Here is a 26944-nt window from a genome sequence, read left to right as displayed (position 1 = left end):
GAGAACCACTAGGCCACTAGTGTTGAAATTTAGCGGGATGACTGGACATGCCAAGTACATGATTCCTATTGCAGCCAACCATCAGTGTCTCTTTGACTTTCGCTCCTGACCCCTATTGACTTCTTGCCTATAGGACTTTGCATTGGGGGAGACATGCGCTTTTTTTACAAAAGCATTTTCTAGTTTGAAACTGGATCATGTGGGGTCAAAAACTAGGTCACCTGCTTTTATCAAAGGAAATGCTTGTTAACACTCTAGATGCCATATTTTTGACCCAATCTTCATGAAAGTTGGTAAGAATGTTTATCTTGATGACTCTAATGCCAAGTCCGAAATTTGGTCACTTCGGGTCAAAAACTAGGTCACCACTCAAATGAAATGAAAGCTTGTTAACACTTGAGGCCCTATGGCCCTATCTTCATGAAACGTGGTCAGAATGTTTATTTTGATGATTCCAAGGCCAAGTTTAACAGGTGAGTGATATAGGGTGATCATGACCCTCTTGTTTGTCATTAGTATATCTTCTTTACTTTGTGGATAGTAAGGATTAATCATATCTGTGTAAAATTATGGACTTTGTTTAACCTTTAGCCTGCTAGATTTCTAAAATGGACTGGTCTGTCATTCAATTTGGACTGTGCCATTTGTTACTGTATTGATCTAAATATTGAAATATAAGGCAGTTACAATGAAATTATCACAACTTTCTATCCTGTGTGCCTGCAGTTACTATATATTTTTATGCTCCCCGAAGGGCGAGCATGTAGTTGCCGCTTTGTCCGTCTGTCCGTCACACTTTTGTTTGCAGTATAACTTGAAAAGTATTGATGGCATTTGATTGAAACTTCACATAATCATACAAATTGCATTGTCAAAGAATCATAACTCTACCTTACCTAGTTTTTGAATTATCTCCCTTTATTTAATTATTATTTACAAAATAAGACTTCTCAGGAGCATTACTTGAAAAGTATTAATCGCATTTCATTGAAACTTCACCATTGATGGGAAGTGCAGTGTCAAAGAACCATAAGTCTACCTTACCTAGTTTTTGAATTATCTCCCTTTATTCATTTTTCTTCTCTTTATTTTCTCCATTTTTAGCTCATCTGATTTTTGGAAAAAAAAAGTTGAGTTATTGTCATCACTTGATCGGTGTCGACGTTGGCGTTGCCTGGTTAAGATTTATGTTTAGGTCAGCTTTTCTCCTAAACTATCAAAGCTATTGCTTTAAAACTTGCAACACTTGTTCACCATCAATAGCTGACTCTGTACAGCAAGAAACATAACTCCATCCTGCTTTTTGCAAGAATTATGGCCCCTTTTGGACTTAGAAAATCAGATTTCTTGGTTAAGTTTTGTGTTTAGGTCAGCTTTTCTCCTAAACTATCAAAGCTATTGGTTTAAAACTTGCAACACTTGTTCACCATCAAAAGCTGACTCTGTACAGCAAGAAACGTAACTCCATCCTGCTTTTTGCAAGAATTATGGCCCCTATTGGACTTAGAAAATATCAGATTTCTTGGTTAAGTTTTATGTTTAGGTCAACTTTTCTCCTTAACGGTCAAAGCTATTGCTTTTAAACTTGGAGCAATTATTCACCATTAAAAGCTGACTCTGCACAGCAAGTACTGTAATGCTACATTGCTTTTTGCAAGAATTATGGCCCCTTTTGGACTTAAAAAATTATGGGTAGGACAATATTTCTATTATACAGAGACAATAAAATCAGATGAGCGTCAGCACCCGCAAGGCGGTGCTCTTGTTTTTTTCTGTTTCTAATACGATATTCCCCATATTGGGACAAGCACATGCATCGGGGAGCATCATTTGGTTTTACCGATTCCTTGTTCACATTTGTATATGTGTCTTTCATCAGCATTTTAAAATATGTCTTACTGTCATAATATGGTAAATAATTCGGTTGGATTACTACTTTATTTGTCTACTTTATTTAACAGCAAGTGGTACGATGCGACCCACACATAGGCCTCCTACACAGAGCAACAGAGAAACTTATAGAATACAAAACATATATGCAGGTGAGTTGAGCCAGAATTCATTTCGTTGCAGTTATATTACACTGTACTACCAGCCCATCATGATACCTTTGTGTGTGGTAATAAAAAAGTAAATGTTTCTTTCATAGAGTAAGTTTATTGAATTTATTTGTTATTGAATTCTGTGAATATATGGGATATAAGACTGTGGCTATAAGAAATACATATGCACATACCATTATTTTTCAGGCATTACCTTACTTTGATCGTCTGGATTATGTATCTATGATGTGTAATGAACAGACATACAGTCTTGCCGTGGAGAAGCTTCTTAATATTGAGGTCCCAGAAAGAGCTAAATATATTAGAGGTATGCAGAATTGTAACTTTAAGCGTAAACATTTAGTGGAAAAAATAGTGGTTAGAAATGATCCAGTCTTATGCTTGGGTGCTGAAGCTAATACTCTTAATGAAATCTTAGAAAAATATTAATTGTAGTTACTTAAAATATGGTTGAGATAATATTCATATTGTAAGGTTTAATTTCTGGAAGGCAGTGTGGCATGGAAGAGGTTTTTCACAGGCATTGTTTTATAGCTTTTCTGTTATTGACCATTTTTATACGCCCGTCTCTGAAAGAGCTGGCGTATTATGTGAACACCCGTGGCAGGTGGTCGGCATCCAAAGCATGTCCGCTCTCTAAGTCTAACAGTTTTCATCCGATCTTCACCAAACTTGCTGACAATGTTAGTGGGCATAATATCTCTGCCAAGTTTGATAAGCAGCCAAATTGCCCCAGGCACCCTTGGATTATGGCCCTTGAATTACTTGACTGTAAATTTAGTCTTGTCCGCACTCTAATTCGAACAGCCTTCATCATTCTGATCTTCACCAAACTTGCTTACAATGTTTGTGGGCATAATATCTCAGCCAAGTTCGATAAACATCCAAATCGCCCTAGGCACTATTAGATTTTGGCCCTTGAATTAAATGAAAAACAGCGAATATAGCCTTGTCTGCTGTCATACGTTGTACAGTTTTCATCCAGTCAAGTTCAATAACCACCCAAATCGCTCCAGGCACTCTTGGATTATGGCTCTTGAATTAAGGCATACAACATCAGCATTATTACCTTTATGATACGTAACTGAATATTTAGACGGGCATATTTTGTGACAGTCTGGCACTCTTATTCTGTTCTGAGTTCTAAAGATTTGATTTTTAAGGTCCCATTTCTAGTGAAAGCCTTATTATAATCACTCTGTCTGCCTGCCGTACGGCAGGTTTGATGTAGGTTCAAATCCTCACTGGGGGTGAAGAATTCTTCATGTGAGAAAGTCAGTCATTTTGCTTATGGGAGGTTGAGGTTCTACCCAGGTGCCCACTTATGCCTGCAGCATTATCCCCGTCATATTTTTATGCTCCCAGTGTCAAAGGCATTTGCATATTTTCAGGACTTTGATTTCTGATTGTTAATGTTTGAGTTATGTCCCCTTTTTGAACCTTTCAACTTCATAGGAATTTTGAATACTCCACTCTTCATTTTCCATCCAAATGAGACAGAACTTGGTATGCTTTATAAGCATGAAATGAACATGCACATATTTTCGAGACTTTCATGTCTGATTATTTGTTCTGTAGCTATACCCGTTTTGGTCTTATTACACCTACTAAGAATTCCTATGGTAAAAATTTGTTCTGCCCTCGGGGTGTCTACTTGTTTTATATAGACTTACATCAGGTATACAGCATCAAATATCATGTACGCTTTTCAGTGAGTTGAGCGATATAGACCTATTATTGACCTACTGTTATATTTCAGTGATGTTTGCTGAACTGACTAGAATATTAAACCATTGTATGGGTATTGGTACGCACGCACTTGATGTAGGAGCGATGACACCATTTTTCTGGCTGTTTGAGGAGAGAGAAAAGGTAAATAACCAAGTTTTTAGCTTACCTGAACTGAAGGTTCAGGAAGAGCTATTAGTATGGGTGAATGGTTCAGCATCTATCATTCACAATTTACAAGTCTTCTGGCAAGTTTGTTCAAATGCGGGCAATTAGTCCCTTTAGAGGGCTTCTAAAGCTCAAAATAGAAATATCTTTTAACAATTTCTTCCCATGAATTCATGATGGTTCTTCATCAGACTCAATCTGTAGCATCATTGTAATGTCCTCTCTCATGTCTGTTCAATTTTGGCAATTGACCCATTCCAGGGTTAGAGTAGAAGCCATTAGAGCTAAAAACAGAAATACGTTTGAATGATTTCATTTCATGAACCAATTAAAGGATCTTCATCAAACTTGTTGTGTATCATGTTTCAATTATGTCCAAAATTGGGACCCTTGGCCCCTTTCAATTTCCACTAGAGCTAAAGATAGAAATACTGTAAAGCAACTTTTTTCATGAACTGCTTGATAGATCTTCATTAAACTCTGTTGGTGGCATCTAATGGTCTTTATAAGGCTTTCCCCCAAATTCATTCAAATGGGAACGCTTGGTCTCATATAGGGGCAGCTAGAGCTAAAAATAGAAAAAAAACTTTTAACAGCTTCTTATCGTCTTGTCATTTACTTGATGGATCTCCATCTAATTAGTTATGTAACATCATTATAAGGGCCTCTCCCAAATTATTCAAATTGGGATGCTTGGCCACTTGTAGGAGTCACTAGAGCTAAAAATAGAAATACCTTCAAATAGCATCTTCTCATAAGCTGTTTGATGAATCTTTATCAAGGTCGGTTTGTAGCTTTATTATTAGGACATTCACCAAGTTTGTTCAGATAGGGGCACTTGGCAAAAACAGTTTCTTATGAACCACTTTATTTATTTTAATCATACTTGGTCACTAGCATCGTTATAAGGTCCTCTCTCCACTTTGTCCAAATAGGGGCACAGCCCCTTTTCATGGCCACTAGAGCTAAGAATAGTAATGCCTTTAAATAATTTTTTATGCCCCCAAAGCTGGGCATATTAAAATCGCACAGTACATCTGTGCGTGCATCCATGAGCCCGTGCATGCGTCTGGTAAATTCTTGTCCGGGCTGTAACTCTTCCATCCGTAAAGGGATTTTGAAATAACTTGGCATAAATGTTTATCATAATGAGACAATATGTTATGCTTGAGACCCAGACCCCTAGCTCCAAGGTCAAGGTCACACTTAGAAGTCAAAGGTTAACAGGGTCTGTTTCGTGTCTGGTCCATAACTCTGCCATTCATTAAGGGATTTTGAAATTACTTTGCATAAATGTTCCTCATAATGAGACGACATGTCGTTCGCAAGATCCAGACCCCTAGCTCTAATGTCAAGGTCTCACTTAGAGGTTAAACGTTAACAAGGTCTGTTTCTTGTATGGTCCATTACTCTGCCGTTGATGAAGGGATATTGAAATTACTTGGCATAAATGTTTTTTCCCCCCTATAATGAGATGAGGTGTCATACACAAGACCCAGACCCCTAGCTCCAAGGTCAAGGTCACATTTAGAAGTCAAAGGTGTTTCTTGTCTGGTCCATGATCGATTTTTTTGTGCATACAACTGTAGCATTCTTGGGCAGGCTTCGGGGGCATTTGTCACCAATAGTGATAGCTCTTGTTTCATGAAGCACTTGATGGATATTCGTGAAACTTAGCCTGTAGCATATTTATATAGACCTTACTGTGTTAAATTTCTCCGAACTGGTGCACCTGGGCACTAGTGTTAAAAATAGAAATATCTCTTAATGACTTTTTACCCTTGAACTGCTTGGCTGATCTTCAATAAACTTGGTCAATAGCATCTTTGTACTTTTCTCTGTCAGATTCGTTTGGAAGGGGGGCATTTGGTCACCTGTTTTGTGCTTTTTACACTAAACACAGTTGTTTTCATTTGATGTTCAGTATATCACAGATATATTCAAGGTCAGATGGTCAAGTTCAGGCGAGTGACTAAAAGTTGCAATGGCTCTCTTTTATTCATGCATGGATATTCAAGTAGCTTGGCACAAACATTTACCATAACAAGACATGTCGCATCGAAGACCAGTACTGCATCTGTAAAGGTCAAGAAGTACCAGTACAGAGTCCAGGAACACTGGTTAGGCAAATTATCTGCTTAACTTAACTAATATACTGTTGAAAAAACAACACTAAACCCAAAACAAACAAACTTGTGTGGTATAAGATTTATAAATGCAACTTGAAATGTTGCAGACTTACAAGAGAAAAAAAAAAAAACCTGAAATATGTCTTTTTCAGATTTTGGAATTTTACGAAAGAGCATCAGGTGCTAGAATGCATGCAGCTTATGTCCGCCCTGGAGGCGTTGCATTGGTAAATATTTGTTTATACTCAGTTAGCATCCACCATCAAGGCATGTCACTTGTGAATATACATTTATACACTACTCAAGTCCACCAAGGAGGTGTTCAACTGGTAATACCGGTATTTGATACTATTTGGCTTATGTTTACCATCTAGGCTTCTCACTGGTAAATATGATTCTATATATAAATATCTAACCTCAGCTTACATTGGTTCTCGAAGCTTTTCACTGGTACATGTGTGTTTACTCTCAACTTTGTTTTCTAGACTTTTCATTAGTGAATATTTGTCTACATTCAGCTTACTTCAGTTCTGGAGCCTTTTTATTGCTGAAGAGAGGTAATTATGAAAGAAATTATTTGTACAGAATATTTCCCCCAGTAAGGAGTTATTTCCCCATTTCAGGGAGTATGTTTTCACAGTGTTATAACATTTTCTGTGTCATTCTGCTATTTACAGGATATCCCTCTTGGACTGATGGATGACATCTATCAGTTTATTGAGCAATTTGGTCAGCGTATAGATGAGGTGGATGATGTCCTGTCAGCAAACAGAATATGGAAACACAGAACTATAGATGTGGGTGTAATCTCAGCAGAGGATGCTCTTCTTTATGGATTCAGGTAAGATCTTTCAGAGAGGACAATATTGATACAGAAAACTTTCTAAAGTCACTAGCCTATTGGTAAATTTTGTCAGTTTTCACTCTGTTGTCTCTTACCCCTGTGAGGTCTAGAGGTGTTCATGTTGACATATATGAAAGTCATCAAGATAGATTGAAGAAGGTTAGTTGTTCGAGCAAGATATCGAGCTAGAAATACTGCACATATCTTTGTTAAAAGCTGGAAAGTGGTTGTATCAACTAAATGGTGTCAGTTTGATCTAAAACTAAAAAAAAGAAAAATTTAAATGGATTGAAGTGGCCAAAAGGTTGAAAAAGGAAAACAAAACCAACAACAACCATATATTGCTGGAATATTAAAAATAGAGAAAATGTACATAGCTTTTGGCATCATCTTCCGTTTTAGGTCTATCTGGGTGATGAAAATTTCAAACGTAGTAATCTGTTAAACCATTAGAAACTTTTAATTCTTAATTGATTATTAAAGAATTTATCAGAATATTGGCAAAGTTTATTCTTGAAGTCCTTTATGCAGCATTATTGAAATCTTCAGAAATATTTTTTGTTGTGAAAAAAAAAAGACTTTGCTAATTCTCACAATTGGGAACGTGTACAATCCTTTCTTTAAATGAAGAGTACAATCTATTTCCATCAAGTGATGCTGCATGGGATTTATATAAGTTTGACAAATATATACAAGGTGTGGATATCATCCTTTGGAGTATAATCTGTTACACACATCCTAGATTTAAATTCAATAAGTCAGATGTAAAAATTCTATATTCTGTTTTATGTTACAGTGGTGTAATGTTACGAGGATCTGGTATCAAGTGGGATCTTAGGAAACAGCAGCCTTACGATGCATATGACAAAGTAGAATTTGATATTCCAATTGGTACACGTGGCGATTGCTACGACAGGTAAAAGCATTAACATATAAACAAATTCAGGTCAAACAAATAAAAAAATAGTGTTTTGTATATCAACAGCAGGAAAAGTTAAAAAAGTTAAAGAACATATTTAATCAGACTACTGTGATATCATTAGTATACTGGTACTTTAGATACTAATTTTTGTGGAATTGCTAATTTTTGTGGAATTACTAATTTTTGTGGAATTCGTGGTTGGGTCATTCCACAAAATTAAATCCCAACAAACTCTCACTTCCCTTTTATTAGCTCACCTGTCACATAGTGACAGGGTGAGCTTTTGTGATCGCCCTGCATCCGTCGTCCGTCCACAATTTCTTGTGAACAAGATAGAGACCACATTTTGCAAGCAATTTTGATCAAACTTGTACAGAACTTGTATTGGCATGATATCTCAGTTCCTTTCGAAAACTGGCCAAATCCCATAATGGGTTCTAGAGTTATTGCCCCTTAAAGGGCCAGAATTTGCATTTTTGTGCTTCAACAATTTCTTGTCTGCACGATAGTGGTTTCATTTATGATTTTATTTTAACCAGACTTGCACACAACTTGTATCACCATAAGATCTTGGTTCCTTTCTTGAACTGGCCAGATCCCTTTATGGATTCCAGAGTTATGGCCCCTGAAGAGCCAAAATGGGCTATTTTGACCTTGTCTGCACAATAGCAGCTTTATTTATGATTTGATTTTTACCAAACTTACACACAACTTGTATCACCATAAGATCTTAGTTCCTTTCTTGAACTGGCCACAATCCTTTACAGTTTCCTGAGTTATGGCCCCTGAAAGGGCCAGAATTAGCTATTTAGACCTTGTCTGCACAATAGCAGCTTCATTTATGATTTGAATTTAATCAAACTTGCACAAAACTTGTGTCACCATAAGGTCTTGGTTCCTTTCTTGAACCGGCCAGATTCCATTATGGGTTCCAGAGTTACGGTCCTTGAAAGGGTCAGAATTAGTTATTTTGACCTTGTCTGCACAGTAGCAGCTTCATTTAAGATTTGAATTTAATCAAACTTGCACAAAACTTGTGTACCATAAGATCTTGGTTCCTTTTTTGAACCAACCAGATCCCATAATGGGTTCCAGAGTTATGGCCCCTGAAAGGACCAGAATTAGCTTTTTTGACCTTGTCTGCACAATAACAGCTTCATTTATGATTTGATTTTAACCAAACTTGCACACAACTTGTATCACCACAAGATCTTGGTTTCTTTCTTCAACTGGCCAGATTCCATTATGGGTTCCAGAGTTATGGCCCCTGATAGGACCAGAATTAGCTATTTTGACCTTGTCTGCACAATAGTAGCTTCATTTATGATTTGAATTTAATCAAACTTGCACAAAACATGTCACCATAAGATCTTGGTTCTTTCCTTGAACCAGCCAGATTCCATTATGGGTTCCAGAGTTATGGCCCCTGAAAGGGCCAAAATTAGCTATTTTGACCTTGTCTGCACAATAGCAGCTGCATTGATTTTAACCAAACTTGCACACAACTTGTATCACTATAAGATCTCGTTTCTTTTTTATTTGCCCGAAGGGACATATTATGTTATCGCCTCGGTGTCTGTCTGTCTGTATGTCTGTTGGTTAGCAATTTCCTTTCCGCTTTGTAACTCTTACTTCCCTTTTATGTTACTATCAATAGCTTATTTAGTAACTTTTTAGCTCACCTGTCACGAAGTGACAAGGTGAGCTTTTGTGATCACGCAGCGTCCGTCGTCCGTGCGTCCGTAAACTTTTCCTTGTGACATCTCTAGAGGTCACAGTTTTCATGGGATCTTTATGAAAATGGGTCAGAATGTTCATCTTGGTAAATTCTAGGTCAAGTTCAAACTGGGTCAGGTGCGGCCAAAAAGTAGGTCAGTAGGTCTAAAAATAGAAAAACCTTGTGACCTCTCTAGAGGCCATATTTTTCATGAGATCTTCATGAAAATTGGTCAGAATGTTCACCTTGATGAAATCTAGGTCAAGTTCAAAACTGGGTCACGTGGGGTCAAAAGCTAGGTCAGTAGGTCTAAAAATAGAAAAACCTTGTGACCCTTCTAGAGGCCATATTTCTCAATGGATTTTCATGAAAATTGGTCAGAATGTTAACCTTGATGATATCTAGGTCAAGTTTGAAACTGGGTCACGTGCGGTCAAAAACTAGGTCAGTAGGTCTAAAAATAGAAAAACATTGTGACTTCGCTAGAGGCCATATTTCTCAATGGATCTTCATGAAAATTGGTCAGAATGTTCACCTTGATGTTATCTAGGTCAAGTTCAAAACTGGGTCATGTGCGGTCAAAAACTAGGTCAGTAGATCTGAAAATAGAAAAACTTTGTGACCACTCTAGAGGCCATATTTTTCATGGGATCTTTATGAAAATTAGTCAGAATGTTCACCTTGATGATATCTAGATCAAGTTAGAAACTGGATCACGTGCGGTCAATAACTAGGTCAGTAGATCTAAAAACATGGGTGAAAGTTTTCCGTATTATGACGGAATTCCGTATTTTGGACCTTCCCAAAAGTCATTTTTCCAAATCGTGTAAATCCGATGAGATTTTCGGGGAGAGGGGGGGGGGGGGAGGGTATCAAGTCAACTCGTCCCGTAGTCATTGTTCCAGTGCGGTCGTCTATCAATGGCAAAATAATGGCATTCATATTTTCCAGGATGCTAAAATAGCGCTGATTGCAACACTTGCATCGTCCTTTTCCGTTAGGAATACCGTATGTAACATTATTCTATAGCCGAAAATAACCGGACGCTGGCGATTATTCATCCAAAAATAGACTGTAGATCGGTTATTTCCGCGGATATGAGTGAAGATTCTATTTGAAATTTCCGTGTGTAACCGTTTGTAACCGATGGTTAACGAATCATTTCAGCACGCGTGATACTTTATGACCTCCTTTTACGACAACCAAAAACCTGTTGATTACTGCTAATCGGAGGCAGAAATTTCGATTGTTCACAATATTGAAGAAAATGACCGATCTGACCATCATGAAGTTTCTACCAACGGATTAAAACACCAAGGAGATTGAGAAACAAGCCAAGAACAAAATTTAACGGCGATGGCAGTTGTCCGAGTTCGATTCTGAGAGGTTGAAATGGTCTGATAGTGAGACCTAGCTACATACATATTTGATGTGTTGCATATTGCACAAACGATTAATTACAAATCCAATGGAAAGAAAGGTATCAGACTTCACTGCGAGGACGGCAAACACAGAAAAAAACACTCGAGTTGTGAAAACTGAGGTGAGATGATTTTTCATTATTTGTTTATAAATGCTTAATCTATATGGAAGAGAGGTACTAAAACTCACAAGCATCCATGACAAGTATGCCTCAAATTCAAATGGTATTACACATACTCCAAAATACTGAAAAACAGTCTTTAACAGTGTTACCTGAACTTCATACATTATTGTATCCTTAATTCAGGCAATTTTGGCATGGATGTGACCCCACCCTCTTCCTTTTTTCTGTCTTCTCCTTGCTTTACTGGCCATATACACTGTTGCTTGCTGGGACTGGTCTGTTAATTCTGAGTAAATATTAGTTTAACTTGCCCTGAACTTATGAGCCCAGCAGCAAAGTGTCAGTTTAAACCAAAGAAGCCAATTTCTTAGGGGAGCTCATGCCCAATTTTTTTAATATATATGTCTAAATTTGGGACTTCTTGTCTTTTATGGCTCGTCTGTATAGTTTTGTATGTCATTTAATACTTGGTCCATTTATTTACTTCCAGGTTCTGCCAGGTTCTTCTAATGGTACTAAGAACACTGAATCTATGCAAGACAGGGTGGATAAACAACATGCCATAACCAGTGGCACATACGTAAACACACATAGCATTGCCAAAAGTTAGAAGGATGACCTAAAGAAAAATCTTGAAGGACAGATCTTATCACTGTATACCAATGAGACAACAAACAATAACAATGATAAGAATTTGAATGTAATCACATTGTATATTGTGAAATAGTGTGGAAATAATAAAATTACAAATTAATTTTTGAAAAATAAGGTGTTGAATTGTTGTTTGCAGAAGTCTCCAAAACTGAAATACAGAGGACTCTACTTATCAGGAAAAGCTTTGTACAGTACTTTGAAATTGCTGTATTTCATGAGCTTCCGGGGGCCGCTGGCACCCTGGACCCCTAGCCAGGGCTTTGCCCTGGACCCACCGGGGGCCCTATCGGCCCCCTGGCCCCCAGATATTTCTTTCAGTATTTTCAGTTTTTCTAACTTTCACCAATGTAAAAATAGAAAAACATAGTGACCTCTCTAGAGGCCATATTTTTCAAGAGATCTTCATGAAAATTGATCAGAATGTTCATCTTGATGATATCTAGGTCAAGTTCGAAACTGGGTCACGTGCGGTCAAAAACTAGGTTAGTAGGTCTAAAAATAGAAAAACATTGTGATGTCTCTAGAGGCCATATTTCTCAATGGATCTTCATGAAAATTGGTGAGGGTGTTCAGCTTGATGATATCTAGATCAAGTTTATAACTGGGTCACGTGTGATCAAAAACTAGGTCAGTAGGTCTAAAAATAGAAAAACATTGTGACGTCTCTAGAGGCCATATTTCTCAATGTATCTTCATGAAAATTGGTGAGGGTGTTCAGCTTGATGATATCTAGGTCAAGTTCGAAACTGGGTCACGTTTGGTCAAAAACTAGGTCAGTAGGTCTTAAAATAGAAAAACATTGTGACGTCTCTAGAGGCCATATTTCTCAATGGATCTTCATGAAAATTGGTGAGGGTGTTCAGCTTGATGATATCTAAGTCAAGTTTATAACTGGGTCACATGTGGTCAAAAACTAGGTCAGTAGGTTGAAAAATAGAAAAACCTTGTGACCTCCCTAAAGGCCATATTTTTCATTAGATCTTCATGAAAACTGGTGAGAATGTTCACCTTGATGATATCTAGGTCAAGTTCGAAAGTGGGTCACGTGCCTTCATAAACTAGGTCAGTAGGTCTAAAAATAGAAAAACCTTGTGACCTCTCTAGAGGCCATATTTCTCAATGGATCTTCATGAAAATTGGTGAGAGTTTTCAGCTTGATGATATCTAAGTCAAGTTGGAAACTGGGTCATGTGCAGTCAAAAACTAGGTCAGTAGGTCGAAAAATAGAAAAACCTTGTGACCTCTCTAGAGGCCATATTTTTCATGAGATCTTCATGAAATTTGGTGAGAATGTTCACCTTGATGATATCTAGATCAAGTTAAAAAGTGGATCACATGCCTTCAAAAACTTGGTCATTAGGTCAAATAATAGAAAAACCTTGTGACCTCTCTAGAGGACATACTTTTCAATGGATCTTCATGAAAATTGGTCAGAATTTTTTATTTTGATGATATCTAGGTCACCTCTGCTCAAAAACTAGGTCAGTATGTCAAATAATAGAAATAACAACATCATATTCAGTTCAACACTGGGTCATGTGGGGATAGGTGAGCGATTCAGGACCATCATGGTCCTCTTGTTTATTATTGGCCGTAGGGAAAAACCAAGACCACTTTTCTGCGGTACAACATGGATGGTACCTCCAATTTTTAGGTGTAGTTTGACATATCTGTACCTTGTAAGATTTTTTTTTTAAATTTTGGTTAATTTCTTCCCTTTGTTGTTCCTGTCCTTGGCTTCATCAGTCAAAATTTTGCTCCTAACCTCCTCTGATGTAATCTTTCAGGCATGAAACTACTGGCCTGATTTGAAAATAATTTTATTTGAAGAAAATTTCAACTATATTTTCTCATAATTCTTTTGATTGATCTTGATTATGATGTTTTGACCTTCTTGTCCTTAAGTGCAATGATAACAGGTGAGCGATATAGGGCTATTTTGGCCCTCTTGTTTTATCTTTACAATCTGAAAATTGGGAATTCCTGCCCCCACAAAATTCCTTTATTGGACAGAAACAGGAAATTTCATGCAAACGAAATTAAAAGATTCTTAAGTATGCTAGGAGATATAAGACACGACTGGTTTCATTTGCAAAAACATGATGTCACACCTAGATCAGGATACCACTATGTACATCAAAATGCTGAAAACAGCTGAGACGAAGTTACTATTTCACAAAACAGGGTTGCAGTGCGTCAAATTTTGTCTCTCCCCAAACTGGGAGAGACATATTGTTTTTGCCCTGTCCATCTGTCCGTACATACGTCAAACTTCATTTCCGAGCAATAACTGGAGAACCATTTGACCTAGAATCTGCAAACTTTATAGGATGACAGGCCTTATGGAGTAGACGATCGCTATTGCTTTTGGGGGTCACTCCGTCAAAGATCAAGGTCACAGGGGCCTGAACATGGAAAACCATTTCGGATCAATAACTTGAGAACCACTTGACCCAGAATGTTGAAACTTCATAGGATGATTGGTCATGCAGAGTAGATGGCCCCTCTTAATTTTGGGGTCACTGCATTAAAGGTCAAGGTCACAAGGGCCTGAACAAGGAAAACCATTTCTGATCAATAACTTGAGAACCACTTGACCCAGAATGTTGAAACTTCATAGGATGATTGATCATGCAGAGTAGATAACCCCTATTGATTTTGGGGTCACTCTGTTAAAGGTCAAGGTCACAGGGGCCTGAACATGGAAAACCATTTCTGGTCAGTAACTTCAGAACCACTTGACCCAGAATGTTGAAACTTCATAGGATGATTGGTCATGCAAAGTAGATGACCCCTATTGATTTTGGGATCACTCTGTTAAAGGTCAAGGTCACAGGGGCCCGAACATGAAAAAACATCCCGATCAATAACTTGAGAACCAGTTGACCTAGAATGTTGAAACTTGGGATCACTGCCTAAAGGTCAAGGTCACTGGGGCCTGAACATGGAAAACCATTTCCGGTCAATAACTTGAAAACCGCCTGACCCAGAATGTTGAAACTTCATAGGATGATTGGTCATGCAGAGATGACCCATATCGATTTTGGGGTAATTCTGTTAAAGGTCAAGGTTACAGGGGCCTGAACATGGAAAACCGTGGCCGGTCAGTAACTTGAGAACCACTTGACCCAGAATGTTGAAACTTTATAGGATGATTGGACATGCAGAGTAGATGACCCCTATTGATTTTAGGGTTACTCCATCAAAGGTCAAGGTCACAGGGGGCTGAACATAGAAAACTTTTTCCAGTCAATAACTTGAGAACCACTTGACCAAGAATGTCGAAACTTAATATATAATTGGACATGCAGAGTAGATGACCCCTTATGATTTTGGGGTCACTTGATCAAAGGTCAAGGTCACAGGAGCCCGATCATGGAAAACCATATCCAATTCATAACTTGAGAACCACTAGGCCCAGAATGTTGAAACTTCATAGGATGATTGGTCATGCCAAGTAGGTTATCCCTATTGCAGCCAACCATCAGTGTCTCTTAGACTTTCGCTCTTGTCCCCTATTGACTTCTTGCATATACAACTTTGCATTGGGGGAGACATACGCTTTTTAACAAAAGCATCTTCTAGTTTTAGTTGAGACTGAGTCACATTTTGATTGGAATAAGATTTTGAGTTATAGATGCTTGAGCTAGGGAAATGTATTAACAAACATACAGGAAAAATTGCAAACACAAAATTAATAATTCACATTATCGAGTAATTTAGTTATTGATGCTCTCTTGAATTACAAGCAGAGGATCTTTTAGTACAGGTATATTTTGGTACAAATATATGACAGTATTGCTTCTCTTTCATCACAGATACTTGTGTCGTATGGAGGAGATGCGACAGAGTTTACGTATAATCCACCAGTGTTTAAATAAAATGCCAGCCGGTGAGATTAAAACTGATGATCATAAAGTGTCGCCTCCTAAACGTGCAGAAATGAAGGTAATAATATGGAGTTATTAAATTAAAATATGACAGAAGTACAACTTCTTTTGTTAAGCAGTCGTCAGATAACTAGATAGGTTATTTGCTCATCCAAATGTCTACAACTCTGGAGTGTAAAATGATAGATATATTCACCAATAAGGTGTTTAATGCTACATTTTCAAATGTATAAAGGCATCATTTTATGAATTTGCACTTTATGGGGATCTTAAATGTAATTTCATAATTGATCAATGTCTTGATTTTTGCATTAAAGATATTTATTGTTGTTGTAATTGATTTAATATTATGTTGTTTTTTTTTCGTCGGAGTTACTTTCAGTTATGCACAATTGAAGTAATATTTTTTATTTATTTGAGAGAATTAATTTTCATTTTAGAACTCAATGGAATCTTTGATCCATCATTTCAAGCTGTACTCTGAGGGTTACAATGTTCCACCAGGTTCTACATACGTTGCAACAGAAGCACCAAAGGTATAAGTTCTTGTTTGTTAAATGCAAGGGTTAGATTTTCACTCTGTCTGGCTAACTTACTTGGAAGGAGCTACCAATATATAGGCCTTACTTGATCTCCAGGACTGCATGTATTAATAAAATAATCAAGTCATTCTGAATGTTTGTTTTCTGATATACCACAGTTCAGAAATCAGATGGTAGACTTGGTGGCATTTGCCCAAGTGATTAAATTTCAGTGAGCGGTGATATATCAGACAACAAACCACACAAAGGCCTTGATTTTGTTCATTTCAATATTCTCCTAAAAATATAATAATAAAAATTCTGCTGATATAAATACATAATACAATGCATGGTAATAAACCTGGAGTTGTGCAACAAAATTTGATGTCAGAAATGTTCTCTCCTCCTGCATGTTTCAAACCACTGTTTTATCACAGAACATGCAAAGCTTGATTTCTCACAAACAAATGAAGACTTGTTAGAATTCGCCATAGGCACCATGCCCCAAATCCTCAAACTTCAGTTTCTTGTTGAAGTAAGATCATAGTGCTTCACTTGTGACTGTGAGAAATCAAGTGCCAGACATGTTAATTATATATAATAATTTCATAGTATTCACAGACAGGTGGTAGAGTAATTATGTCTCCCATCACACAGTGGTGTGGTAGACATATTGATTTACTCTAGTCTGTGTGTGTGTCTGTCTGTCACAAAGCTTTACTGCACTCTAAGTTGAACATTGCTCATCCAATCTTCACCAAACTTGAACAAAATGTATTTGACCATAAGACCTTGGCCAAGTTCGATAACTAGCCAAATCCACCCAGGCACTTTTGAATTATGGCCCTTGAATTACTGATTGGGTCCACTCACCAAAGCCATCGAGAGAAACTAGACATTTTTCAAGAGGGTCCACTCATCAAAGCCATCGAGAGAAACTAGACATTTTTCAATTAGGGCAGTTGTGGGAGACATGCGCTTTTCTCAAAAGCATCTCTAGTGTCTGTTGTATATGAATTTTGCAGACAAACATTCAAGTTTGTATTTGCTGTTAAATCATCATTATTGGTTGGGGACTATTTTTATGGATTTCATGGTTGTGTCAATTCACAAATGTAAATCCCATCTAATGAATAAAATTCCAACTTCCTTTATCTTGAAAACTATGAATATATATCCCTACAAGATCACTGTTTTGACAAAAACTTGGTTTTACGCCAAGAAAATTAGATATTTTGCAGTATCGTACAAAGACTGGGTTAACTACATTAGAATCTGTTATATTATACAGAGACATGGAATTGATTTTGTACCTGTGTCTCAGGGGCCTCTATGGCCGAGTGGTTACGGTCGCTGACTTCAAACCACTTGCCCCTCATTGATATGGGTTCAAGCCTCACTTGGGTTGTTGAATTCTTCATGTGAGGAAGCCTTCCAGCTGGCTTATGGATAATAGGTGATTCTACCCAGGTGCCGGCTCGTGGTGAAATGATGCACGGAGGGGCACCTATGGTCTTCTTCCACCATCAAAGCTGGAGAGTCACCATATGACCTAAAATTGTGTCGGTGCGATGTTAAACCCAACAAAATAAATAAATAAACTACCAGAGTCCCATGTCTGTGGCTTGATTCAGCAAAATTTAACTGTTTAGGAATATATATTGTGGTTGTTTACAGGGTGAATTTGGAGTATATCTAGTTTCTGATGGATCTAACAAACCATACAGATGTAAAATCAAGGCACCAGGATTTGCTCACTTGGTAAGTTACACCATTCACAATTTTACATTCTGACTCGAAGTTGTTAAAGCTAGTCTTACTCTTGATGATTACTTCCATACTGGAAAAATAATGAGCTTATGGATTGTAGGCAATAAGCATAATAGTTTTGGAGGAAGCATTAGGTTAATTTTTTTCTCTCCATTTTTCCTGGTAAAAACAGATTGTATCATGAGTTATACATTAAGATTGCTAAATTTTATGCCAAGAGTGAACAAAAGTCAGTGCATTTAAGACTTTGATCTTAAGTTTGGTAAATCTTCCCTGATAGTGTTAGGAGTTAACAAAAGACAGAGCATTCACATAATTAAGTTTTAGAACTTTTAAGTATCACCTTAAATATTTTTAATTTTTGCTAAACAGTGAAACACCACTCATCACTCAGAGCATCAATGGTTTGAGCACCAAGGCTCGCTTGAACAATTTACGTGGTCCTGGTTGTTTTCGATATATATTTTCTATATGAAGTTACCACTCAGCTGGGAGCATCAGTAACTTGATCACTCAAGCCTAACACGCAGACCCTGTGAATTAATTGTTTTTTGTTGTTTTTTATTGTCTTACTCTAGCTTAGGTGTCAAAATTGTTCGCAGCTTTGACAGTCAGGGTAAATCAGCTGATACAGAATTTTCACATTACGATATTCTCTTGGATTATGTCATTGTTCATTTTTCGATGAATTTGAGTTTATAATTAATTTATTTATGGATGAATGGATAAAGAAAATGTTCTGTTTTATTGGATTAAGGAAACTCTTCAAGTTGTAACATGAGAGAGAAAAAAATGCAGCCTAGATTTGGAGAAAAAAATACAAGTTAGAATACTCCTTAATAAAATCTATTAGAAGGTTCTTTGGAAGCATAGAATGCAACAAAGAAAAATAATAGCAGACTTGTTTGATCAAGTCTGTTCATGAGAGGTAATGCAAAGTGCAGCACCCCTCCTCCCCCTTACACCAGCTTAAATGGAATTCTGTTGCAGATATTGAATGGACTTCATGGAGCACACAATTTCAAATAAAAGTCGTGGAGGACAATATCATCTATTTGCAAAAGATTGGAGAAATAAGTTCTGTCATCAAAATTTATTCACATTAAATTAAGGAAATCATAATTACTCATTACAGCTGTATATAAAACCATAAAGTTATTGTGAATGTTTATATCATGTTATATGTTATTTGAAAGTGTAGTGAGGGTGGTTTTATCATGTACCATAATTTGTTGAAATCGTATTGTGAAAGCAAAGAGCACTGAAATTTCTAATGTTACATGGCCTACATGTATGTTTTGGTTGTTAAACGGATGGCTCAGAACCCTGAATAACATGAGGAACTGGTGTTTTACACTGTGTTAACAGTCTTTTGATTTTAAAATTTTGAATATTCATTAAAGAAAACCAAAGGTGGAGGGCTTTTGGCCTACTGTTGTATGTGTTTACTGTACTTTACCCTTGAGTTCAGGGGCCTCCATGGCCGACCAGTTAAGATCACTGACTCTCATTTGCCCCTCAACAATTTTGGTTCGAAACCTCACTTTGATTGTACAATTCTTCATGAGAAGAAGTCATCCAGCTAGCTTATAGAAGGTCGGTTGTTCTACCCAGGTGCCCGCCAGTGCATTAAACAGTGCCTGGATGGTCACCTAGGGTCTTTCTCCACCGTCATAGCTGGAAAAGTCAGCATTTGACCTTATTTGTGTGTCTTTAAACCCAACAATAGCTAAAAAACACCTTGAATTTTCAATAGCAGGAGTAATATCTTTGCACGTTACACAGGATCAAATTTGTTATTATTGATTTATACTGGCTACATTTCAGGCAGCACTTGACTTTCTCTGCCACACACACATGCTGGCAGATTTGGTCGCCATTATAGGCTCTCTGGATATTGTGTTCGGAGAAGTGGATCGTTAAGATGCAGGCAAAAATGATTCTAAATGTTTGTAGTTGGTCTATGATTAATTCATAACTGTAACTTCACTTTGACACCATGATTAATATTCATTGGGCCATTAATTTGAAAATACGAAAATTAAAACTAATGAACAAATGAAATCTTTATTTCTTATCAGTTTACACATTCACAAACCCATAAAATAGCAGTTTTAGCCAAAACCAAAATATGTTATGTCAAGGAAATTAAATAATGTTTTATTATTAAATGCTTGGGTTCCTAAAAAATGACTACACGAAAGTCATTTGAAATACTTCGTATACAATCAGTTATGTTTTTACACATAGACCAAAATAGGCTGCCTGGCTTGAATATTACAGTATTTCTGGACTCAGTATTTTTACCTGCTTTTTCCATTTCATAGCTTATGTCAACATTGGATGCAGATATGTTAAAGTGTTACACATTTATGATTTTAAAAACCTAGCATTTAATCAGAAAATATTAATGTTGTACAAAGTTCAGTATTACAGAAAAATTGAAACTAGAAATTGAATTTTTTTACGATGTAGAGATAACATGTGTTTTTTCGTGTGTTAACATCTGTGAAATCCTGTGTGATTGGTTGGTACTTTCTGCAGATGCTATAACAGGAATCAAACACATTAACTATACTAATATAAAATGAGTAAAGCTCATTTAAATTAATATAATATTGATAAATTTATGAAATTCAATCCGTAATTCCCCAATTTTTGTAATACAAAATGACACCCCCCACCCCTTTATATATGAAGACATACCTGTTTCCAATATTGACCATACATTTTTGGATACAAATTAGAGGAATGAAATTTCAAATTGGTTCCAACATTTGTAAAACATATACTTTGATGTTCTAAGATTTGATTTGAAATATAAGATCACATGTATAGGGCAGTTCTTCCAAAATAGTAACAACATGAATCTTGATAATATGGTATAATCCCTGTTGATGTAACCTCCAACGAGCAATCGCCTATGTACAATAGCATGTACTAGTATTTAATTTCCTGTTTATGCAAAATGTTAGTATATTGACTTGTCCAGAGCAACAACCACAGTACAGCAAGCATATTTTAGTATTCCAGTTTTGTCTGCCTGCTTGGCACATTAGGGTGAGTGCAGATCTGTGGATCCTGGGGTTGTGAAGTCAACATGGGTGAGGGTATGTTCTCTGTAACGGTTTTATAGACGACTTTATGCCTAAAATCATTGGCCAGCCATCTCTAAATTGAGTGGAAAAGTTGGCAGTTACTTGGGCAAAACAGGTCTGTGCTTTTATAAAATCCAGGAACACAGGTTCAGATCACTGCCTGTTCTTTTCTAAGTTAATTGAAATACTGTCAAAAAAAGTGGTGGTAAACCCATAAGAAACAAAGTGTAACAATCTAAGAGATTGCATTTTAATTGATACATAAGATGCAATAAAACATTAGAAAAATTTGTGTTGCAAGGGAAAAATAGATTTGGAACAGTTGATATGCTGGGCTAGGGAAAAATTGATTTGCAAGGGATTTGTAAGGAAAAAGTTGTTTCGTCAGGGAAAAACCTATTTTGCAAGGGAAAATTGATTTGCTGGGCTAGAGAAAAATTGATTTGGAAGGAAAAAGTTGATTCACTAGTGAAAACCCTATTTTGCAAGGGAAAATTGATTTACCAGAGAAAAATTGATTCACTTCCTCTAAATTGTACCTTTATCATATTGTAATAGTCTAATGCTACATCAAATGACAATCTTATTTTTCAGTTTATTGTTGAAACATTTACTTTCTGTGCAATTTTTACCTTGATTCACTTAGTCTAGTATTTGTTCTTGCTTGCCTTTTCAACTGTTAACTTGACTGGTTTTAGCTTTGTTAATATATGAGCCGTGCCATGAGAAAACCAACATAGTGGGTATGCGACCAGCATGGATCCAGACCAGCCTGCGCATCCGCGCAGTCTGGTCAGGCTCCATGCTGTTCGCTTTTAAATCCTATTGGAATTGGAGAAACTGTTAGCGAACAGCATGGAGCCTGACCAGACTGCGCGGATGCGCAGGCTGGTCTGGATCCATGCTGGTCGCAAACCCACTATGTTGGTTTTCCCATGGCACGGCTCATATTCTGATCATTGGGTTTCCAGTGTACACATTGACATTGTCAAGTTCATTAAATGCTGTGTATACAAATACTTTGATATAATCTGTTACTATTTTTAACGTTTAGTCTGAGGGTTCACACTTCGCAGGCTAATCAGACTTGGATACCGGTGTATACATTTATATGCTTAAACATAATAATAATGAAATATTGCAAGCTTGTGTATATAATGTAACATAGAAATTGTATGTCACACAGATTTTCCTATATGCAGGACTGACAGTTCTCAACATAAATTTAAGCACCACAAAATCAGGGTGAAATGAATTTTTGAGCTTTGTGTGAAGATGTTGCTTCCGAGGCTAATAGGTATCAGAAACTGAGGTATTGTTTTCAATACTTCTAACATTGACAAGTTCCATTAGTTGAGGACCAATAAGGCGGTGTTAAAAAGTTTTTGTAAGAAATATATGCACTGCAAAGGAAGTTTTGAATGAAATGTTTTTGTACAGCACTTTGCATGCTGCATGTATGCTATGAATTATGCAGCTGTGTGTATTTTCAGTACATGTATTGCTATTTGCAGTCTTCACAGGAGTTACAAGTCTACTGATTGATCCACATTTTCTGAAACAAGGTTTTTTCACTGATAGCTCCAGAAATATTTCGCAGTACCACTCATATTATACATCATTCTAAAACTTGGAGGGTGGTAATAGGAACTTTTCAAATTTTCAAAATATCTTGATTTCTAGTGAATTAACCATCAAAAAAACAATTTGGATGAGGTATTTTCCACTGTAAATTAAAGCCATTTATGACACCATTCCTCCTCATGCCCTCTTTGAAGAAACAGGAGTATATTGCTTTGCACCTGTCTGTCTGTCCGTCTGTCCAACCATCTGCCTGTAGAGCGAACATTTTCCACCCAGTATCTTGAGAACCACTTGACCCAGATCCTTAAAACTTAGTAGCATGATTGGGGTTATGAAGTAAATGACCGCTATAATTTTTTGTGGGGTCCAAAGGTCAAGGTCTTAGGGGTCTGTACCTAGAAAATGGTTTCTGCCCAATAACTTGAGAACCATTGGACCCAGATCCTTCAAACTTGATAGCATGATTGGACTTACAAAGTAGATGCTCCCAATTGTTTTTTGGGTCAGCAAGTCAGAGGTCAAGGTCACAGGAGCCTGAACCTTGAAAATGGTTTCCACCCAGTAACTTGAGAACCACTAAACCCAGATCCTTCAAACTTGATAGCATGATTGTACTTACAAAATAGATGCTCCCAATTGTTTTGGGGATCTGTAAGTCAAAGGCCAAGGTCGCAGGGGTCTGAACCTTGAAAACGGTGTCCACCCAATATCTTTAGACCCATTTGACCAAGAACCTTCAAACGTAGTAGCATAATTGGGTAGCCATAAAATTAAAATTATTACAGATATTTGAAAATATAAAGAAGATCCCACTACCACCTTCAGAGACCTTTAGGATGAATTACAATCAAATCTGTGGCAGCCAGTCAAGGGAAAAGGCAATATTTGCATTGGCTGCTTGAGATTGATGACCATTAGCACAAGTTAGGCTGTATAGTTTTTATCTAGGTCTTGCAAAATAAAGCTGCAATTCACAAAAAAACAAACTGTTACGGATTAGGTGGATTAAACAGAGAAGAGAGAGTTGTAGAAAACAGTTATTTGAAAGACAGATGTTGTAACTAGTAAATTTCTGTTTTCAATATTTTGTTACAGGACTTTTTATGTAAAAATATTGTGTATGTTAATTGTTTAAGATTTAATTTAGTACATTTAGCGTTGTCTTCCCAGTCAGTGTATTGTTTAGGTACCCTTTACAATGTTTTTTCGTTTTAATGGTTGGTGATGATCAGTAATGGTCTTATGTTTATTTTCAGGGAAATATTTTATATGTTGTTTACAGTAATAAATAGATAGGTGACCCAAATGGCATGCCTAGTTACACAACTGCCTTTGAACCATTATTGCACTAGGTGTGACATTATTGTTAGGAGGCACACCTTAGTGGTATATTAATATGTTTTTATATAGCTTACTACAAATAGCAACAAATATATGTTAAAATTTGTCAATTACAAGTTGACTTGCTCAAGAGATATTGGCAATTATTATACCTCGCTTTTGTCTACAATGATAAAATCCCAATACCCGAGAAAGAGATATTTTGACTATCAAAAACATTTTCAACCTTTTTGACACATGACCAAGCAAAAATGACTGTCAGGTTATGTGACCGCGCTGATATTTTGAATGTCATGTAAGGGCAAATAACTCCTTCAATTTTTTAGCCAAATCATGTAATGTTTGCCTCCCTTGTACACATCGTATACATATAGTAGTGACGTCACTATTCAGTTGAAATAAATGAATTAGAAACATTTTTAAAACTTTTTATGTACTTAGTTTTGTTCAGTATAATAAAATAAATATCATATGGCAGCATGTGAGACATTGATATTGTCAACCCTTGAAACAGAATGTCACCACTCGGCTTACGCCTCGGGTGACATTCTGCCCTCGCGTTATTATACCGAACAAAACTAAGTACATAAAAAGTTTTAAAAATGTTTCTATATATAATGTTCCAATAACGTGCCATTGGCACACTTAGGGTCTCCAGCTAAAGTTCTCAGGCCATTATTGCACAAGGTGAGCCATTTTAAGCAGAAGGCACACCACAGCCATATATTAACCTCTTATTACATAGGTACAGATTGCAACCTAATTAAATAGTAATAATGTTTGTTTTTCTGTTTTCAGGCTGGGTTGGATCACATGTCACATACACACATGTTGGCTGATGTTGTTGCTATTATTGGTACTCTAGATGTTGTCTTCGGAGAAGTGGATCGATAACATGTTATCTGCTTTTTAGAACATTTTTGTGTGTGTTTGACACTAAATTATTATGCAAACATTTACAAACTGAAACATTACAGGTACTAAATAGTCTGCAGTATTTTCAGGAAAGAACAGATCAAATAAGTTGATGTAAAAAAGTGAATTTGCTTTTGAATTTTAATTTGCCTATGTTGTCGAGTATGTACATGGACTAAATGTGTTAACCTGTCGAAGGCTTTTGAACTTGTGGTTGTATTAATACAACATCTATTGGTATATGGTATTTAATATAACCACTTAAAGCTCTGTAGAGATATTTTTAAAGATGTGAAAAGAAAATAGATTGTTTTGTTATACTAAGGTGTTGCTATTTTTTTTATGCCTCCACACATTTATGTGGGGGGCATATAGCGTTGCTGCTGTCCATACGTACGTCCATCTACCCCGAAATCTTGTGTGTCCAACTCCTCCCACACTATTAGCCTGATTTGCTTCAAACTTTCACAGATGAACAACCTAGATGTGTAGATGACCGTAAAGAAAGGAAATTTTTCTGTGACTATTTTTACCAGTTATGGCCCTTGGATAGCTTTGCTATATTTTCTACACTATTAGCCCGATATGTTTCAATCTTTCACAGATGAACAAACTTGATGTGCAGATGACCTTAAAGGAAGGAATTTTCTCTGGGAATATTTTCAGTGCAGTTATGGCCCTTTGATAGTTTTTGCTATATAGAGAATGGCACATTATGTGGGAGATTCCGTGTTTTATGGACACAATTCTAGTTTCAGTGCTGTAACAAATACTCATTGATTTGAAAAGCATTTGAATTGCATGGAAATGTATGTTTGCTGAGGAGAACAAATCGCCAAAAAAATAGCAGCACATTGTAATCTATTAACTGATTTCATTTTATCGAGATTGAAGGCTGTTGGTCCTAGCATGCTCAAGGTCTTGATAAGAAAGAGTTGTCAGACTCGTGGTTACTGTGACCTTAACCCGTTATGTGCTGTAACCTCTTTGCAAAAGGAATAATTACTGACCACAGGCAATCATCCAATTAAGTCTGAAGACTGTAGGCCAAATAATGCTCAAAATATTGATAGGAAATAATGTAAATGTGACTATCTCCTTTAATATACTGATCCCCTAATGACCATAAGCAGTCATCAAATAAAACTATAAAATTTAATGGCCATAGGAGCAAGAATAGTCCAATTAATGACCAGAAACTATTTGCAGTCTCAAGGTCCATGTGCTCTCAGCCTTTGACCTATTGACCCCAAAAGCAAGAGGTGAACTACTGACATCAGTAGATGACAGGCAATAATGCTAAGTTTGACCTACAGACTGCTAAAGCAACAAGGGGTCAACTACTGTCCCAAGCAATAATCCTACAAATTTTGAAAGCTGTAGGTAAAATGCTTGTTTATGTTGTAAAACCATTTCAAGTTTAACAAGCAAATTTGATGAATTGGTATCCCCTGCCAAAAGGGTTTGTGGTGAGGAATGGCAAAAAAATATATCCGGCAAAAAGTTGAGGATGTTAGTAAGAAGCAAATAATTTCATTAGCATGATTGGGATGGTGGGCATGACTGGGTGGAGGAGTGAGGTGGGGGAACGGTACGACTGCATGTTGATAAATATCCATGGAATGTTTGAAAAAATTTTTTTAAAAAAGGAATGATTTTTTTGGGGTGGGACCAAGGCAAGGTGGTGACCAGGTGTGGGTACACAACTTCACACGTTTATAATAAATGTTCATGGAAAAGAATGAAAGAAGTGTAATGAAATTCTACCAATTGGTTGGTTTGTTATGTACAAATCTGTGGATTTTTAAACAAAATTGACCAAATAAAAAAAAAAATGACCGGCATCATCGAAGTATGTTGGTTCATTTTTATTTCAAGTTTCATGAAATTCTACTAGCTGGTTACTGAGAAATGGCTGCAGACGTGGACTTTTCATTAAATCAAGGGCAATAACTCTAAGGGAAATCGACCATTCAAAAAAACTTGACTGGCATCATAGCTGTATGTTGGTTCATATTTATTTCAAGTTTCATGAAATTCTACCTGCTAGTTAC

General features: G+C 36.7%; 1 protein-coding gene across 2 annotated transcripts in view; it reads left to right on the top strand.

Annotated features, from left to right (window-relative positions):
- The window catches only part of LOC123561615 (NADH-ubiquinone oxidoreductase 49 kDa subunit-like), a 41008-nt gene extending 15798 nt beyond the window's left edge, over window positions 1-25210 (top strand). Inside the window, exons 4-14 of one of the 2 annotated variants that reach the window (XM_045354110.2) lie at window positions 1962-2042; window positions 2250-2370; window positions 3823-3935; window positions 6241-6315; window positions 6766-6929; window positions 7729-7848; window positions 15590-15719; window positions 16102-16197; window positions 17860-17943; window positions 19780-19882; window positions 24774-25210. In XM_045354110.2, coding sequence (XP_045210045.2) covers window positions 1962-2042; window positions 2250-2370; window positions 3823-3935; window positions 6241-6315; window positions 6766-6929; window positions 7729-7848; window positions 15590-15719; window positions 16102-16197; window positions 17860-17943; window positions 19780-19875 — 1080 coding nt within the window. In that variant the 3' untranslated portion in view covers window positions 19876-19882; window positions 24774-25210. The remainder of the gene's footprint in view (window positions 1-1961; window positions 2043-2249; window positions 2371-3822; window positions 3936-6240; window positions 6316-6765; window positions 6930-7728; window positions 7849-15589; window positions 15720-16101; window positions 16198-17859; window positions 17944-19779; window positions 19883-24773) is intronic. The other variant, XM_045354109.2, reaches the window with a different exon arrangement.
- Window positions 25211-26944: the final 1734 nt, after the last annotated feature.

The sequence above is a fragment of the Mercenaria mercenaria genome, chromosome 10, assembly GCF_021730395.1.
Source record: "Mercenaria mercenaria strain notata chromosome 10, MADL_Memer_1, whole genome shotgun sequence".
Classification (NCBI taxonomy): Eukaryota; Metazoa; Mollusca; class Bivalvia; order Venerida; family Veneridae; genus Mercenaria; species Mercenaria mercenaria.
This window is presented reverse-complemented; position numbering and strand designations above follow the sequence as displayed.